This window comes from Pseudonaja textilis, chromosome 1, assembly GCF_049901715.1.
Source record: "Pseudonaja textilis isolate UNSWEBS1 chromosome 1, rPseTex1.2, whole genome shotgun sequence".
NCBI classification, from domain to species: domain Eukaryota; kingdom Metazoa; phylum Chordata; class Lepidosauria; order Squamata; family Elapidae; genus Pseudonaja; species Pseudonaja textilis.
In genome coordinates this window covers 93,659,873-93,676,558 of record NC_141990.1, presented here as the reverse complement: position 1 = coordinate 93,676,558, position 16,686 = coordinate 93,659,873, and the positions used below count along the sequence as shown (strand labels likewise).

Genomic DNA, 16,686 nt, shown 5'->3' with positions numbered 1-16,686 from the left:
AAATATCTGCACAGCAGATTTTCAGAGTAAGTGGTTGCAAGAGAACTGTTATACTTTCCTAAATGTCAGCTCTTTACCATTAATGCAATGAAGACTACTTATAATGCCATCAAAACCATGTTGATTGAGAAATCAACAGCATTTTCCTATAAATGTGTCTAGTTTGCAGCCTTCATGACATTTGTGGCCAAGTATAAATTCCTATATATAGAGGAAGAGAATCTTCAAGAATGTAGATGCAATGACTAATACAAGTATTTCTATTTAGCTGTTTCCTGCAGTGTTCTATTTTGTACAATATATTCTTTAATATTCTTATGAAGCGACTGGCAGTTACTGTTAATGAGTGTGGCCCTGGATTCCATCTATATGCAGTTGGTACCCTAATAATAATATACTTCTCCATTGTCTCCACAAATTTTGCTGGACTTGGGGAGTGGGGGGTGTTGGACTGGATGATAGTCTATGCTATTCAAGACCTACGAAGTTGTGGTCTAGTTGGGAAACCCCACTTCTTTGTGGCAGCCCCTCAAATATTGGAACTCTGCTATCATGTTACCCTTAATCCTTCTTTTCACTAGACCAGACATACCCAATTCCTGCAACCATTCTTCATATGTTTTAGTGTCCAGCCCCCTAATCATATTTGTTACTTTCTCTATATCCTTTCCAAACTCTCAACATTTTTTTTAATATTGTGGTGACCAAAACTGGATACAGTATCCAAGTGTGGTCTTACTTCTTTTCTCTTTTCTTCAGCGTGCCCCCCCCACAAAGTCCTGGCGCCCCCTTCTGTCTCCGGTCGGCGCTGCACTAGATCGGCCTGACCTGTCCCCGTTGTTTGGTCACCAGCCCTTCCGACAGTCACCTCTCCCCTACGGGCGAACCACGAGCGGCTGCCTCGCCGGGGCATGGGCGCCACCCAACCCGCCACGCCTTCCTGACTCGCGCTAAGGACTTATAAAGCAGTACTACTAGCTTAGGCTTATATATAGGACACATTACAATTAATACATATTCCCATTCATATGAATCAACATATTTTAAAATGTAATCTTTATATACATGTGTGTGTATGTGTGTGTTCCTCAAACCTTACAAAATTGATTACCTATTTCCATCATACATGTGCCATAGTATTATATCCTCCTTCTATATAATTTTATTGCCACTATCTATTCTATGCCATATGATAAATAAATAAATAAGTTTAGTCCCAATTAGGATATATATTGAAATATATTTCTCAGCCCGTGTGTTTGTTTTCCACATGCAAAACAATTTTCACAAAAGACATCTTTAACCACAATGAAGTTACATTTTTTCTTTCATCCAGAATGACCTCAAGGACTTCATCTCAGAATTTAAGTAGCCATCATTTATCATGTCCCTAAAACTTAAGAAACTTAAGAAACCATGGTTCATTTTAATTTTGTTTTAATCAAGAAAATTGCTCGCCCAAGTTTAATACTTTGGCGGAAAAACAAATCTACATAAATTACCTCTGTGATCATATCAAGAGCAACTGCGTTCTCTTCGCTGATGATGTAAAGCTATTCCATACCACAGACAATACTGCTACCCTTCAAAAAGACCTTGACTATGTATCAGAATGGTCAAACAAATGGCAACTTCAAATCTCAACAAATAACTGCTCTGCCCTACATATTGGCAAAAAAAATCAGAAAATAAAATACAGGCTGAATAGTCAAGATCTTGTTGATGATCCAAACTCTTGTCAAGGATCTTGGAGTACTCATCTCTAATGACCTAAGTGCTAGAGCCCACTGTAACTACATAGCCAAAAAGGCGTTAAGAGTTGTTAACCTAATCCTACGTAGCTTTTTCTCTGGTAATATTACACTAATAACTAGAGCATACAAAATATTTGCTAGACCAGTACTTGAATATGGCTCATCAGTCTGGACCCCTCATTACATATCTGATATTAACACAGTTGAGAAAGTCCAGAAATATTTCACAAGAAGAGTTCTCCACTCCTCTACTCGTTGTAGAATACTTTATGCCACTAGACTTGAAATTCTAGACCTAGAAAACCTAGAACTATGCCGCCTTCGGTCTGATCTAAGCATGGTATATAAAATCATACATTGCAATGTCCTACCTGTCGATGAATACTTCAGCTTCAACCATAACAACACAAGAGCAAACAATAGATACAAACTCAAGGTTAATTGCACCAAACTTGATTGCAGGAAATACGACTTCAGGAACAGAGTGATCAATGTCTGGAATACTCTACCTGACTCGGTGGTTTCTTCCCCAAACCCCAAAAACTTTAACCTTAGACTGTCTACTATTGACCTCACCCCTTTCCTAAGAGGGCGTGCATAAGTGCACCAACGTGCATACCATCCCTGTCCTATTGTTTCTTTTATTTTTTACTTTTCTTATATGTATCCATGTATTCATAACTGTGTTTTTACTTATACCTATTATCTTGTAAGCAATTGACAAAATAAATAAAATAAAATAACTAATACGGCATATTGAAATAACTAAGTATAGCTAAATGTAACTAAATATAGCAGTTACTTACATACTAACATGCTAAATTGCGCTGATCTGAAAGTTTCTGATGTCTTCCTTGCTATCAAGTTAAAGCTGATAGCTGTTACATTAATTTATCATCTATTGTGAAAAACTAAATATAGATTCTTCAGCCAGCTTCTGTTCCTCTACATTTTTTATTTTCCTTGAATCCAAGGCCCTTATTCCTCTTTGTACTTTTATTAAATTCTTACTTAAGTGAAACTGTCAAGTCTTTTAAAGAGAAAGAAAGGAAGAGAGATGCCAGCAGCTCTAGGCACCTGACAAATATTCATGATTATAACCGTTATTATAGCCTGATTAAAATTTATTTTAAAAATCCTAAATAAATGTTTCAACTATAACAAGGAGGCCCAGATCCAACTTTACAGCCAGTTCTCCTATGAGCAAGCAGCTGTGTTTTGCAAAAAAAAAAAAGCAGAAAGAGTATTCAGTAGTTGCTCACAATTTTTTCATTTCTGCTTTTTTGTTTTTTCTAAGCAGACCTTTTCAGATTTAATCAATATTTTTAATATAATCATTCTTATCAGAAGATAGTTGGATACAATTAAATAAAACTGAAGTAGATGTAGGTACAAAGTGTCTGTAGGTACCTCTTTTGGGGCCTATAAGGCTTCTTGCCCCATCTACATCATGGGTGTCAAATTCGCACCATCATGTTGCCATCACGTGACGTTTTGCGCCATTTTCCCCATTCATGGAGCTGGGGTGGGCGCAGCCTGCATGTGATGTATCTGGCCTGTGGGCTACCAGTTTGACTCCCTGACCTACACAGCATAAAAATATTATGGTTTTAATTACAAATTACAATTATTTATTTCCAATGCCTCTGAATGTTCACAGTAGGCTGATTTATCATGTCCTGGTAACTGGTTCTGTTTCTGGTGTGCAGATGTTTTGTGACAGGTCATGCCTGCCCTGGCAGGTAATCTTGGAGATGTTTGGCTACACAGTCAAGAAAAACAGCAGTACATAACTACCATCATCCCTTGAAAGTGAGATAAAAGGTTATGATTCTGGTCTTTGACTGTAATTAACATTGCCTTGACTTGGCTAAGTTCAAGGTAACTGGAAGAGAAGTTAGTCAGCTGGGGGAATTTCAGAAACATGTGACTATTAAAGATAAGACTCAACTACAGAAGAAAAAAAATACAAGAGCCTGGCTCCATCTGAACCCCTTGAGATTGCTAAATAAAGTCTCACAGCAATGGCTACCAGGCCAAGGAGACATACTAGAAAACAGAGACAAAGAAGACAACTGCACTATTCTCCAAAGAACCATCCAAAGTGTATTCCAACTTCTGTGCAACAACACTGTAACAGCAGAAACTAAACTGTACTGGAAGAACATATGGGAGAAAGAAGTCACATGACACCAGTGCAAAGTGGAAGCAGCACCTAAGAGCAGACCACAGCAATCTCAAACAACAGTCAAATATGCATCAAAAGATAAGACAGGTCCCAAAGAGGATCTAAGACTACAGCAGTAAGATGGCATCCAAAAATGAGCTGATGAGAGATTGCCTCTAGCAGCAACCGACATGAAAGGAAGATCAAGCAGAGAAAGCACCAAGGCAAGAGAAGACCCTGCATGGGATGTAGCTTTGGCAGTTAACTATAGTAGCAGACATTGGGAAATTTTACCAGTGGTTGGAAAGGACTGATTAAAAAACAGCATTGAGGCATTGATCATTGTAGAACAAGAATAGGCACTAAGCAGCAGATACATACATACATACATACATATTCAAGAACCATTTGCTAGGATCTGTTAATTTTATTTTATTTATTTTATTTATTTATTTGATTTACAAGATAATAGGTACAAGAATAAACATGAGTATGAATACAGGAAATAGGTCCGAATAAATGGGGACAATAGGACAGGGACGGTAGGCACAATTGTGCACTTATGCACGCCTCTTACAGACCTCTTAGAAATTTTTTATTTTTATTTTGTATGTATTTATTTTATTTTTTCAAGTGATTATAACTTAAAAGGTATAAGTATAAACATAGTTATGAATACATGAAATGGATACATATAAGAAAAATAAAAAGAAACAATAGGACAGGGACGGTAGCACCTTGGTGTGCTTATGCACCCCCCCTACAGACCTCTTAGGAAAGGGTCAATAGTGGATAGTTTGAGGTTAAAGGAGTGGGGGCTAGAGGATGTAACAACAGAGTCAGGTAGTGCATTCCAGGTATTGACCACTCCGTTGCTGAAGTACTTTCTACAATCAAGTTTGGAGTGTTTTACATTGAGTTTTTATCTTTTGTGTGCTTTTGTATTGTTGCGGTTGAAGCTGAAGTAGTCATTGACTGGTAGGACATTGTAGCAGATAATTTTGTGTACTATGCTTAGGTCCAACTGTAGGTGACGTAGTTCTAGGTTGTCCAAGCCCAAAATGGGAAAAGATTGCAGAGCAATTGTATAAGATGGGTATATCTCCTTTTTCTTTGATCCAAAGCTTTATTATTAATTAAAGTAGGATAGGTATGATATAGAATGCATTGAATTAAATAAAAGAATGGGTTTACATGGCTTTGTTTTGTGCGGGGGAAAAAGTCTCATCTCTTCATTTTACCAAAGAGTCATCAATCTGAAATAGAATGGGCTTTCAAATATGCATAATTGGAAGCTTATTTATACTTTTAAAATTCTTGTTGATCAAGTCTCCTGAGAACACCAAAGACGGCCAAGAAAATCAATTAATAGACAACCAAACAAATCAACCTATATTTCTCACTCAAGGCAGAAGAGACCAGGCTAAAATTAACCTATGGACACATTATGAGAAGACAGCTCTGGAAGAAGCTCTAATGCTGGGAAAGGTAGAAGAAAAAAGAAGAGGATGACCAGCAGTAAAAAAGATGGACTTGGTTAAATGGCAGTGAGTGCACTTTGGAAGAGCTGAAGGACCAGATTAGGGATAAGTCATCAGGGAGAAAATGTATGTAGTTGCTAAGAGTTGACAACAATTTGGTGGCAGATAATCAATCAATTAGTCAGTCAATGGTGCTTACATATGCACTGACATATATAAAGTGTAGTGCTTTGCATAAAGCCACTAGCTGCCATCTATTGTTTTTAATACTGTGGTCACAAGAATGGGGAGTTCTGATCCAAACCCTGCATTAATCATGCGTGAAGCAAGTTATCAAGAACAAAGGAAGACAATCTTTAAAATAAGCTTTGCAAGCATGTCAAGAGAATATTTATGTAATTCAGGAAGTTGAATTTGAAATTGAAAATAAAGCTGCATTTTTCAACAGAAAAAACTATGAACAAAGATTCTGAAACACCAGCCAGTGGGAAGCAGTTAAGAGACAGCAAACCCCATTCCAAACCATGGCAAAAGCAGTTCAAATACAAAAAAAGCACATCGCCATATGGAGATATAAAGAGAAAATCAGCTAAACTCTGAAAGCACTAAATATGCAAATAGAGATATTCTTTAGAGAGGAGTGAATAGAATAACTAATTACCCAACTGGTGCCAATATCTGCCATACTGGCAAACTCTATCAAGTCCACAGGTTTTCAGGAGAGAATCGAGTTGTTCTATGGCCTGTATTTTAAATTGTTCTGCAGCTTAAAACATTTCTTGTTTTCTATTTTTCATTGCTTGATTTAACCATATCATTAAAAAAATGGAAATCTCAGTATTGTTTAAAATCACTACGGTTAAAAGGAAGGGGAAAAGCATGGCAATTTAGGGCTTCAATTTAGCATACCAAGTCATTGTTAATAAATCACACTTGGATGACTGGGTATAACATGAAGTCATAAACCATGATATTCCAGACACAATGACAAAACATATTATCTTAACCTTACAGCAGAGGTCTCCAACCTTGGCAACTTTAAGACTTGTGGACTTCAACTTCCAGAATTCTCCAGCTATGCTTCAATTCTGGGAGTTGAAATCCACAAGTCTTAAAGTTGCCAAGGTTGGAGACCTCTGCTTTGCAGGCATAAGAAAAGTATAGGGAGATGTGCTAGAAAAGACTATGCATTTTTAGACTTTTTGTCTGATCTCTGATATCAGGGCCCTGTCCAATATATGCAACATTTACATTTTATCATTGATATTTTAAAGTTCCTTAGTTTATACCTTCATACTGAACAACTAAAAAAAGATTTCTTGGGTACAACACAGACCTTCGAATTCTCTTTAATCTTATTGAGGCATGCTCCTTAATGTAAGACTAAACTTAATTAGATGGCATGAAAAGCTTTCCATTGTAATATTTTGTCACAAGTTTTAAACAGTACTTCAATTTTAAGAGGAAGTCATGATTAACAATGACAGAATCTCATTCTTAGATTTATATCTCACCACTCCTCAGATGCTCCAAATAGCCTACATAGTGCTCCCTCCCTTTTAAAAAAAAATCCCTTGTTTCGCTTGTTCTCTCTGCCTGTCTTTTCATAATCTCGTATTAGTATAACATATCAGAGTCTTGTCTTTCCCCAACTTCACTTCTATTGGTCCACACCTTTTTTTAATGGCTTTCCAGGCACCATATGACTTAAGTGTATAATAAAATCTAGGACATAGCTCAGTGATTTCCATCAAAGTTCCTTTTGTCTTGCTTCCCTTTTCTAATCTTCTACATCCTGTAGCGTCCCCTTTCCTCCTTCTCTTTGGCAGGTGTCCTGAGCCTTTTTGAGCTTCCTGACAAGCCAAAAATAAATTACTGTAGTTGTGAAATTTGCAGGACAGGCAATTTTAGCAATTGCTGAAAATACTATAGAAATAAAACCAACAGAGTGTTCCGATGCTTACTAATGGAAATGAATCAGAAAGAGGCAGGATATGAATGGACAGGTAAGCCCCATTTTCTATGTCCTCTATGAACTAAGATATTTGTATCTTTAGGGAGCTGTGAACAAGTTTGCCCTAACATAACTGAGCCCTTATCTGTGTTATTATCAGAATTTCCACTAATACATTATCTGCGAGGAAGTTCAGCCTCCTTCTTATTTGTTATATTCCAGGTGAGGAATTAGCAGGGCAGGGAATTCTGAAAATCCTTTCTTCCAAAAGCTCTTCTACTCCTCAAAGGTAGTTATTACTTTTATTCCACCCACCCAGTGATGGGATTCAAATTTTTTTACTACCGGTTCTGTGGGCATGGCTTGGTAGGCATGGCAGGGGAAGGATACTATAAAATCTCCAGTCAGAGGTGGTATTTGCCAGTCTTCTGAACTACTCAAAATTTCTGCTACTGGTTCTCCAGAACTGGTCAAAACCTCCTGAATACCACCTCTGCCATGCACCCCATTTTCATCATTTTCTCTATTCTCCCAGTATTTCGTGACCCATGCTAGTAAAGTAAATCAACAGCTTTGAAATTCAGCTGCCACATTTTTCTTTTAGAGAGTTAGAGGAGTTGAAAAGTTCAAGGTTATTCTGTATGTCGTATTAAGAATTTCCAGTTGTGGGAGGAGAGAAAGTGGATTCTGTGTAACACGCGAAAAACTTTCACTTGGGAAATTGCTTTTGACATGCCAGTTCAGTTTGTAATAAATCATTTGGAGAGATAACGTCTTGGAGTGATTGATATCATGGATACTTTCTGGATGGCTTACATTTATTTCCCAAGTCAATTTTTTTTTTTAAAAAAAAGGGCTTGGCTGAAACCCAGAGTTCTTTTTCCTGAGATGGAGAATTATCAACAATCAGCCGAAATTGGAGGTGTGCAGGGGGAAGTGTGTGTGGGCTCTCCCTCCAGAGCATTAATTGAACCTGCCAACCCTTGTTGGGATGAGATGATGGATGCTTCCAGGATGGCAGTAGGAGAAAGAGATTTGGGAGTTATACCGAAGCGTTTCAATTCAAGAAGTTGTTATAACGCAGAGGTAACCCAGCTGTCTGAAGAGAAATCTTTCTCTAGCCCCAAGCATATGGCTATTCTGTCAGATTGGAGGGAAGAGAGACAATCGGGGTTGGAATTCTCTCAAGAAGACAACCCCCAGATTATTCCTGGAAGTTCATCAAGGGCAGATTTACATCAACAGTTCCAGAATTTAAAGGTGACAGGTTTGGTCTCCCAGTCTGTTTGGACAGGTAGAAGCTTGAGACCACCCATATTCACTTACCCAAGTATCGTGAGGAATGAGGAGACTATACAGATGCAAGTTGGAGGAAGGCAGAAAGAAGCATCAACTTATAGAGGTATGTTACAGCCTCAGAGGCAATCCCCTCATTTTCCAGAAGGAATTTTGCCCCCTGCAGAGAGTATCCCTCCAGGGTGGGGATTTTATCCAGGCCAGGGGTGGATTCAATGCCAATGGCAACCAGCACCAACACAGCCCTGATCTGAAGGGGGATTACCCAGACAGCAGACAGCAGCCACATTCCCTCCACGCGACCAGGGAAGCAGGCCACACCCATCTTTCTCCTGGCAACCACAATTGCAGCCCCAACCAGCAGCGAGGCCACAGAGACCCTTATTCCAGAGAGGCACTACCCAGCCAGGATTCAGGGGGCCTACCCAGCCTAAGTACGCTACCCGGCCTGTTCCTTCCATTCCAATACAACCTGCAGGGGCCTGGCATGTGCCACCTCCGCAAACATGACCCAGGCCAGACGGAATACCCTTCAATGGCCACCATGAACATTTCAATTACTTCCTCACTTGAATCTAATCCCATATAGAATAATTTGGAGATCAATATGCCACAGAGCGTGATTTCGTCATGGCCATAACAAATGGGATGAATGAAGTTCATGCTTCAGACTGGGTGGGCTAACTACACAATGAACAAGCCCCCGAATTATATGACATAAACAGATTAATTCAATTATTGAGACTCAGATTTGAAAATCTAGAGAGGGTAGCAGAGAATGAAGAGAAGTTAATGGAAATAAGGCAAGGCAAGCGACCCTTGTCAGAATTCATCTGGGACTTTAGAAGGGTCGCAAGCCACCTTATGGATTGGCCTGAAAGAATGACTTTACACTATTTTATAAAAGGCATTGATCCAGAAGTAAAGAAGGCCTGTAAAATTAGGGGAATCCCAGAGACCTTACAATCATGGTATGTCGCATCCCTCAGCTTAGATCGTAGCATCAACCCACACAGGAAACCCCTTCCAGCAGCCCTGCCTGAGAGAATTGTAGTTAGGAGACAGCCAACCGGATCAGCCAAATCTGCTCATACCCAACCTACCAGGGTGCTGAAATTTTACCGATGTGGCCAAGCCATCCATAGAGCAGCAGACTGTCTGGCCCCTGCTCCTGTACCACAAGGTCCGTGGTTGAAGTCTAATCCAGCTGTTAGAGGTCGGAAGAATCAAGAAAGACCTCCAGCCAGGGGTGGGTTTGCCAAACACAGCTGGGAAAGCCCCCTCTACGCAGATGGGAGCAATGGACCACCAGACTGCCACCACATCCCCGAGAACCCGACCTGCGAAGATGACCCAATGGTGAGTGATCCCATCATACCTTTTACAGTCAAGGTCAAGTGAGTGGTACGAAACATGGGGGAGGCCAGGGAGTTAGAAGCTGTTATTGATACTGGGTGTTCTAGATGCCTTATCGGACTCCCCATCATTGAAAAATTGGGCATAAAGACTAAGCCGCTAAAACGCCCAGATTTGAGCAAGTGGATGGAACCTTAATTGGGGGGCCTCAGCCACTCAGATGACTGAATTGATCAAGATAGAATTAGGGCCCCGTCGTGAACTCATATGCTTCATAGTGGCCCCCAGGAATCAATCATACTGGGACTTGCTTGGCTAGACAAATGGGCCCCGATGATCAAACAGGAGGATGGATTCAGAAAAATCCTCATTGGACCGGGCCCATTGCCCCCTCTTCACCCACTACAAAGCCACCGGTCAGCTTGAACCCAGACTCTGAGCCACCATCCATGGCATCCCACCTTCTCCCAGACAACCCCCAGGTACCCGACCAATACAAAGACTTGGCTGAAGCATTCAGTGAAGAAGAGTGTAATGTCTTACCTCCCCATTGAGCCACTGATTGTGCCATAGAATTAGAGGCCGGGGTGAAATTACCAAAACCAAAGATGTATTCCATGATGCCTGCTGAAATGACTGAATTAAAAAAATACATCAATAGCAATTTGGAATGAGGTTTTATTGAGCCTGCCAAATCAAGACTAGCTGCCCTTGTGTTGTTCAAGAAGGATGGAGTGTTGAGATTGTGTGTTGACTTTAGAGGCGTGAACGCTGTATGCATCAAAAACATGTACCCTCTCCCCCTTATGAAGGACTTATTGAGATATTCACCAAGCTAGATCTCAGGGAAGCTTGCTACCGGGTCCACATCAAAGAAGGAGATGAGTGGAAAACTGCTTTTAACTGCCCTCTGGGTAGCTTCCAATTTAAACTCATGCCTTTTGGAATTCAGGGGGCTCCTGCAGTGTTTAGGCAGCTCATCAATGAGGTATTACACCCGCACCTTTACCAGGGGGTCCTTGTGTACCTGAATGACACCCTTATCTTCAGTGAAACCATGGAAGAACATATTCAATTAGTCCGACAAGTTCTAGAAAAGCTTCTAGCCACCAAATTATATGTGAAACTCTCAAAATGTGAATTCCACAAAGAGTCATTGGACTACTTAGGCTACCGAATATCCAACCTGGGGATTGAAATGGACCCCGGAAAGGTGAAAATGGTGCTGGACTGGCAACCCCTCATGATCTGAAAACAACTTCAAAGTTTCTTGGGGTTTGCCAACTTCTATAGACAATTCATTCCGTCCTTTGCTGAAGTTGCCCTCCCACTGATGGAGCTGTTAAAAATGGGCCCATCACCCACCAAACCAAAGCCAAGTCAACCCCTGGCTTGGACTATGGACTGTCAGAAAGCTTTTGAGGCCTTAAAGCGCCTTTTCACAGCTGAGACCATCCTCCAGCACCCAGATGTGACCAAGCCTTTTATTGTCCAAATGGATGCAAGTGATGTAGCGGTGGCAGCTGTTTTGCTGCAAAAGGACTCTCAAGGCCAACTGATGTCTTGTGCTTATGTGTCCAAAAAGCTGACAGACACAGAGCGAAGTTGGGCAGTCTGGGAGAAAGAAAAATTCACCATACAATGGGCTTTGTTGACTTGGAGGCATTTTCTAGATGGGGTGCCAGAGGCCATTGAGGTATGGACTGATTATAAGAACCTCAAGGCTCTAAAGACTCCTAGGAGATTATCGCCCAAACAAGTCCGCTGGGCCCAATATTTCAAGCAATTCAACTTTAACATTAAATATAGAAGGAAAAACGTACTGGCAGACACTCTGTCCAGAAAACCTCAGTTTGACAGCCACCAAGAGGAAATACTACAAGCCTTAATTTCAGAAGCTCAATTGGCAGGCCAAGTGTCCACTCGAGCCCAAGCCAACTGCAACCCAAACACCTGGAAGATAAGTTGACTACAGAATTGAAAATGGCCCTATTGACCAACCCTTGGTTCCTGGACCATCAAACCGAGTTGACAATGAATGATGGATTAGCTTGGAAAGGGACTAAGCTTTATGTACCCACAACCCTAAGACTACTGGTACTAAAGGGTAGCCACGACTCTCAGCTGGGAGGCCACTTCGGATTCCTAAAAACCCTACATTTACTGAGAAGAGAGTTCTGGTGGCCAAAAATGAAACCTGATGTCGAGGACTATGTAAAAAGTTGCTCAATTTGTGCCACAATGAAACACAGAACTGGAAAAAACCCTGGCCTCCTGCAACAAGTTGCTGAACCAACCTAATCTTGGGAAGAGATCGTAATGGACTTTATTGTTGAATTACCTAAGAGTGAAGGGAATACGATCATTTGGACTATAATTGACTTATTCTCTAAACAGGCCCATTTTATAGCCTGCAAAATACTTCCATCTGCAAAAAAACTTGTAAAGCTGTTCGTGAAACATATCTATAGACTACATGGAGTACCTCGTAGAGTAATATCAAACAGAGGGGTACAATTTACTGCAAAATTTTGGAGGGAATTTCTGAAATCCATTGGCTCACCTCAAGGGTTATCCTCAGCTTTCCATCCTGCTTGTAACAGAGCAGCGGAGAGGGATAATGCCATGATTGAACAATACATTAGATGCTATATAAATTATCAACAAGAAAATTGGGCTGAGTTATTACCTTTTGCAGAGGTTGCTTACAATAATGCAGTACATAGCAGCACGGGATTAACTCCATTCCAAATCAACACTGGAATGGATTTTGTCCCGATGCCAGAGTTACCTAGACAACCTCCCTCACCCATGTCCCTAGCAGAATGGATGAACTCATTAAAGAAAGGATGGGAAGATACAAAAAAAAGCTTTGACTGAAGCTGCAAAAAATTATAAAAAACAGGCGGATAAACATAGATCCCTTCAACCTCCTTTTAAAGTAGGGGACAAAGTATATTTGTCGACCAAGTATCTCAGGTTGAAACTGCCCAGTAAGAAGCTGGTTCCAAAATTCTTGGGTCCGTTCCCAATTTCAAAGATAATCAATCCGGTCACTATCCAATTAAGTCTTCCTTGACTATTAGGGAAAATTCATCTGGTGTTCCATTATAGTTTACTAAAACCAGCTACTACATCAATGATAAGACCACTGCCAATTGCTCCCCTAAACTTTTAATGGTACATGGGGAAACACATTATGAGATTCAAAAAATTCTCGATTCTAGATTACACCTTGGCCGATTGCAATATTTGGTCTTATGGAAAGGATACCCCCTCTCAGATGCTACTTGAGTAAAGAATTGGGATGTTCATGCTGATCAATTGGTTAACCAATTCCATGAGGATTTTCGCCACAAACTGAAGGGTCCTCGGGGGAAGGGGGAGAGAGGGTTAAGGACAATGTATTAACCCCTGTATGTGTGGTTTTTTTTTTTTTAGGAGAAGTAGTTTTCGAGGGGGGACACCTGTCAGCTTTGAAATTCAGCTGCCACATTTTTTTAGAGAGTTAGAGGAGTTGAAAAGTTCAAAGTTATTCTGTATATTGTATTAAGAATTTCCAGTTGCAGTTAATTGGTTCTCGTGATTTATGAAGTGTAGAAGTGGGAGGAGAGAAGGTGGATTCTGTGTAACATGTGAAAAAACTTTCACTTGGGAAATTGCTTTTGACATGCCAGATCTGTTTCTAATAAATCAATTGGAGAGATAACGTCTTGGAGTGATTGATATCATGGATACTTTTTGGATGCCTTACAAGCTGCCATTTAATGTTAAGATAAAAGATGAAACCTAATTTGTTCTTAAATTTGCTCACCTTTCTTTTTGACTGGTGGTTGAATTTCTTCTGCATGAGAGGAAAAAAACACAAAGTTACTAGTGAATTTGAAAGGCATTCTTCTGCAATCTTAAACAATTTTTTTTAAAAAAGAAATTCTGACAAAATTAAGGAAGGGCCTAACTTCTGCCTGAATAGGATGAGCTTCCAAGTAACTGGTTCTATTCATTATTTTTAATCTCAACTATATTGTTTTTATAAATAAAGAAATTATCATATGTAATACTCCTCCCTCCCTCCTCTTTTCCCCACAACCTCAACCCTGTGAGAGGAATTGGACTGAGAAGGAGAAGGATTGGCCTGAAGTCATCTAGCCAGCTTTCATTGCTAAGGAAGGACTAGAATTCACAACTCTCCCAGGTTCTGGCATGATGCCTTAACGACTAGACTAAACTAAACTGGTTTCTTTAATGCTGATTGCTGATTCAATAGGACATCACTGTGGAAACCAGGCAAGTGGCTGCCAGTCACTTCTTAAAAACTTCCAGTGATGGAGCACTATAATTTTAAGTACAATGGCATATACAGGTTCTGTTGAATCACTATCTTCACCAGTTTATGAGTTTGAAGAATTTCACTGATCCCACTTTATAGCTAAACCTGACCAATTCCATGTAAACATTCCTTTTCCCCCTTGTTCATATAGTTCATCCTTTGAGGACAAAAGCTATTTCACTGGATATGGGAAGAACTGGATACCAGAGCACTTTCCTCCATTTTGAAGGAAATGAACTGAAAGCTACTAAGTTTCTCCTCCATAGAAAACTGATTCCATCAGGGCCAGGGACTTCATAATTTGTTCCCAAGTGAGGAACAAATATCTGTTGTTTTTTCACAATTAATAAGAATATTTTCAAGTAATAAATCCTTATCCATCATTATTACTCTGACGGTAGCTGCATGTCTTATACAAAATGCAATGCCATTAATTTTTACAGTGTCCTTCAATAAAAAAAAACTACCCTAGGTGTCAGAATTTAAAATGGAAGCACTACATTCAAACAAAGCCATTGGCTCCATTGAATGAGCAGCCTTATTTGCTTCTTTTCCATTTTTTGCATTAGCTTTGGTAGAACTTCACAAGTTTAAGAAGAAAGTCCTAGTTGCAAAGGAAACACAATGTAGATAAATGTGCTAAGCTCCATGCCATTTCAGTCTCTGTTCAGCTCTTTGTAATGTACTTATAAAATGTAAGACAAAATCTGATGAGAAAGGCTTCCTCATTTGGGGAAAGTCAACTTGATCAACTAGATTTCCATAAAGAGAATATTTAAGAAGTCAGTTTTCCTAGATCAATGATCTTCTGAAATAATATTATTTAAATAGGGGCAAGCAGCCACTTTCCTTGATTCTTAAAGAATTCATATTCAATTTTTCCAAATATAAAAGGTAGTGTTTGGAAAATGTTTCCCCACCCCACCCCATCCATATTTAAATGTCACACAGCTGTTAAAGGCACAGGAATTTTATCAAAAAACAAAACTAGTTGTTTAGGGCAGTGGCAACTTACTCAGGCTTTTAACTTTAGTGGATAACTTCTTTAGTTATTCAGGCATACAACTTCCTATCCAGGAGCTGACTATTCTGCATGGCTTTCAAATGATATTTATCCAGAGAAGAAATGTGCAATTAGCAGGAAGATGCATAATTAGCAAAGCCCTGGCAGTACAAAGCTGCTGCATTGTTTCTGCCCTAATACCCACTTAATCGCACAATGCATGTGATTCTTTATAAAAATCAACAAACCTTTTACTTTCAGGTACGGCTCTCCTTCACCTAAGCCAAGAGAGAAAATAATAAGCAGAATAAAATGAATAGCAGAATAATAATCTAGTTGCATTCTTATTCCATGCTAGATTATTTTCATATTTAAATGCATTCAAGCGTTATGACTGGAAAATGAAAAAGATAAAAGAAAAGAAGCTCCATTTTGAGATTTTTGTATTGCTATTTTTTATGAGCATATCAAGATTTATGGAAATGATTGTGATCTGAGATAGGAATGGACAAATATGAGTTTATACATTGAATTCAAGTGGCCCAAGCACCAAATAGATTTTTTTTCATTGCAATTTCAATATTTTCCATTCCAATAGCATCTATTGTGCCAAATCTGGTTTCACTCCCTTAACCCAGTGATACATGCTTGCCTCTATCATACTTTTTATTTGTCCTGACAGCCTCAGATGATATGGTGGCAATATTTTGGCTCTTTTTTATTATTTGGGGAAGCTGGGCCTTTTTGCTTGACCTAGCCCTGATTGCCCATATACATCCTACAATTGTTTAGGAGTTTGAAAAGCTCTAATTAAATAAAGGGCTTCCAAAAATCCCTTAACTTTGAGATTTTGACCTGTATCATTAGTTGACTACAGGTAATTTGAACAAATGAACATTGAGGTCAAACACTTCCTTTCTGGGACCTTTGACCTTTCAGATAAACTGAATGATATTTTTTCATAATTTCCAGATGTCATTGAATTGCAATCTAATATAATTGGAGTGTATCAAATTGTTAAAGGTTGCTATCATTACCAGGGCTACTTCAAATATAATTCCTAAACAGTACTTCAACGTGTGTGTGTGTGTGTGTGTTATGTTTTTGCGGGTATTTATATGTATGGTATTTAGGTTTCTTCAGGTATTTTCCCATGTCTTAATATCTGTGCTTTTATTATAGCAACGTTTCGGCAGAATCTCATCTGCCATCCTCAGGCTTGTGTATTGGGTTCTTTTTAATCTTGTGTGTCAGGTTTGGCAGCCGTTTTTTGTTTGAATTTGGTGCTGGCTTTCTGCTTTATTTGAATGGTTTTTTTCCTCATCCTGATTGGCTGGGAGTCTAG

General features: G+C 39.4%; 1 protein-coding gene across 28 annotated transcripts in view; it reads right to left on the bottom strand.

The window, feature by feature from the left end:
- The window catches only part of TRDN (triadin), a 239,662-nt gene that overhangs the window by 197,724 nt on the left and 25,252 nt on the right, over window positions 1–16,686 (bottom strand). For 23 of the 28 annotated variants that reach the window (XM_087941721.1, XM_087941728.1, XM_087941823.1 and 20 more), the window contains exons 4-5: window positions 15,590–15,619; window positions 13,823–13,852 (exon numbers count right to left, since the gene is read on the bottom strand). The exons of 1 other annotated variant lie outside the window; for it this stretch is intronic. In XM_087941721.1, coding sequence (XP_087797847.1) covers window positions 13,823–13,852; window positions 15,590–15,619 — 60 coding nt within the window. The remainder of the gene's footprint in view (window positions 1–13,822; window positions 13,853–15,589; window positions 15,620–16,686) is intronic. 4 more of the 28 variants (XM_087941756.1, XM_087941764.1, XM_087941813.1 and 1 more) reach the window with 1 other exon arrangement.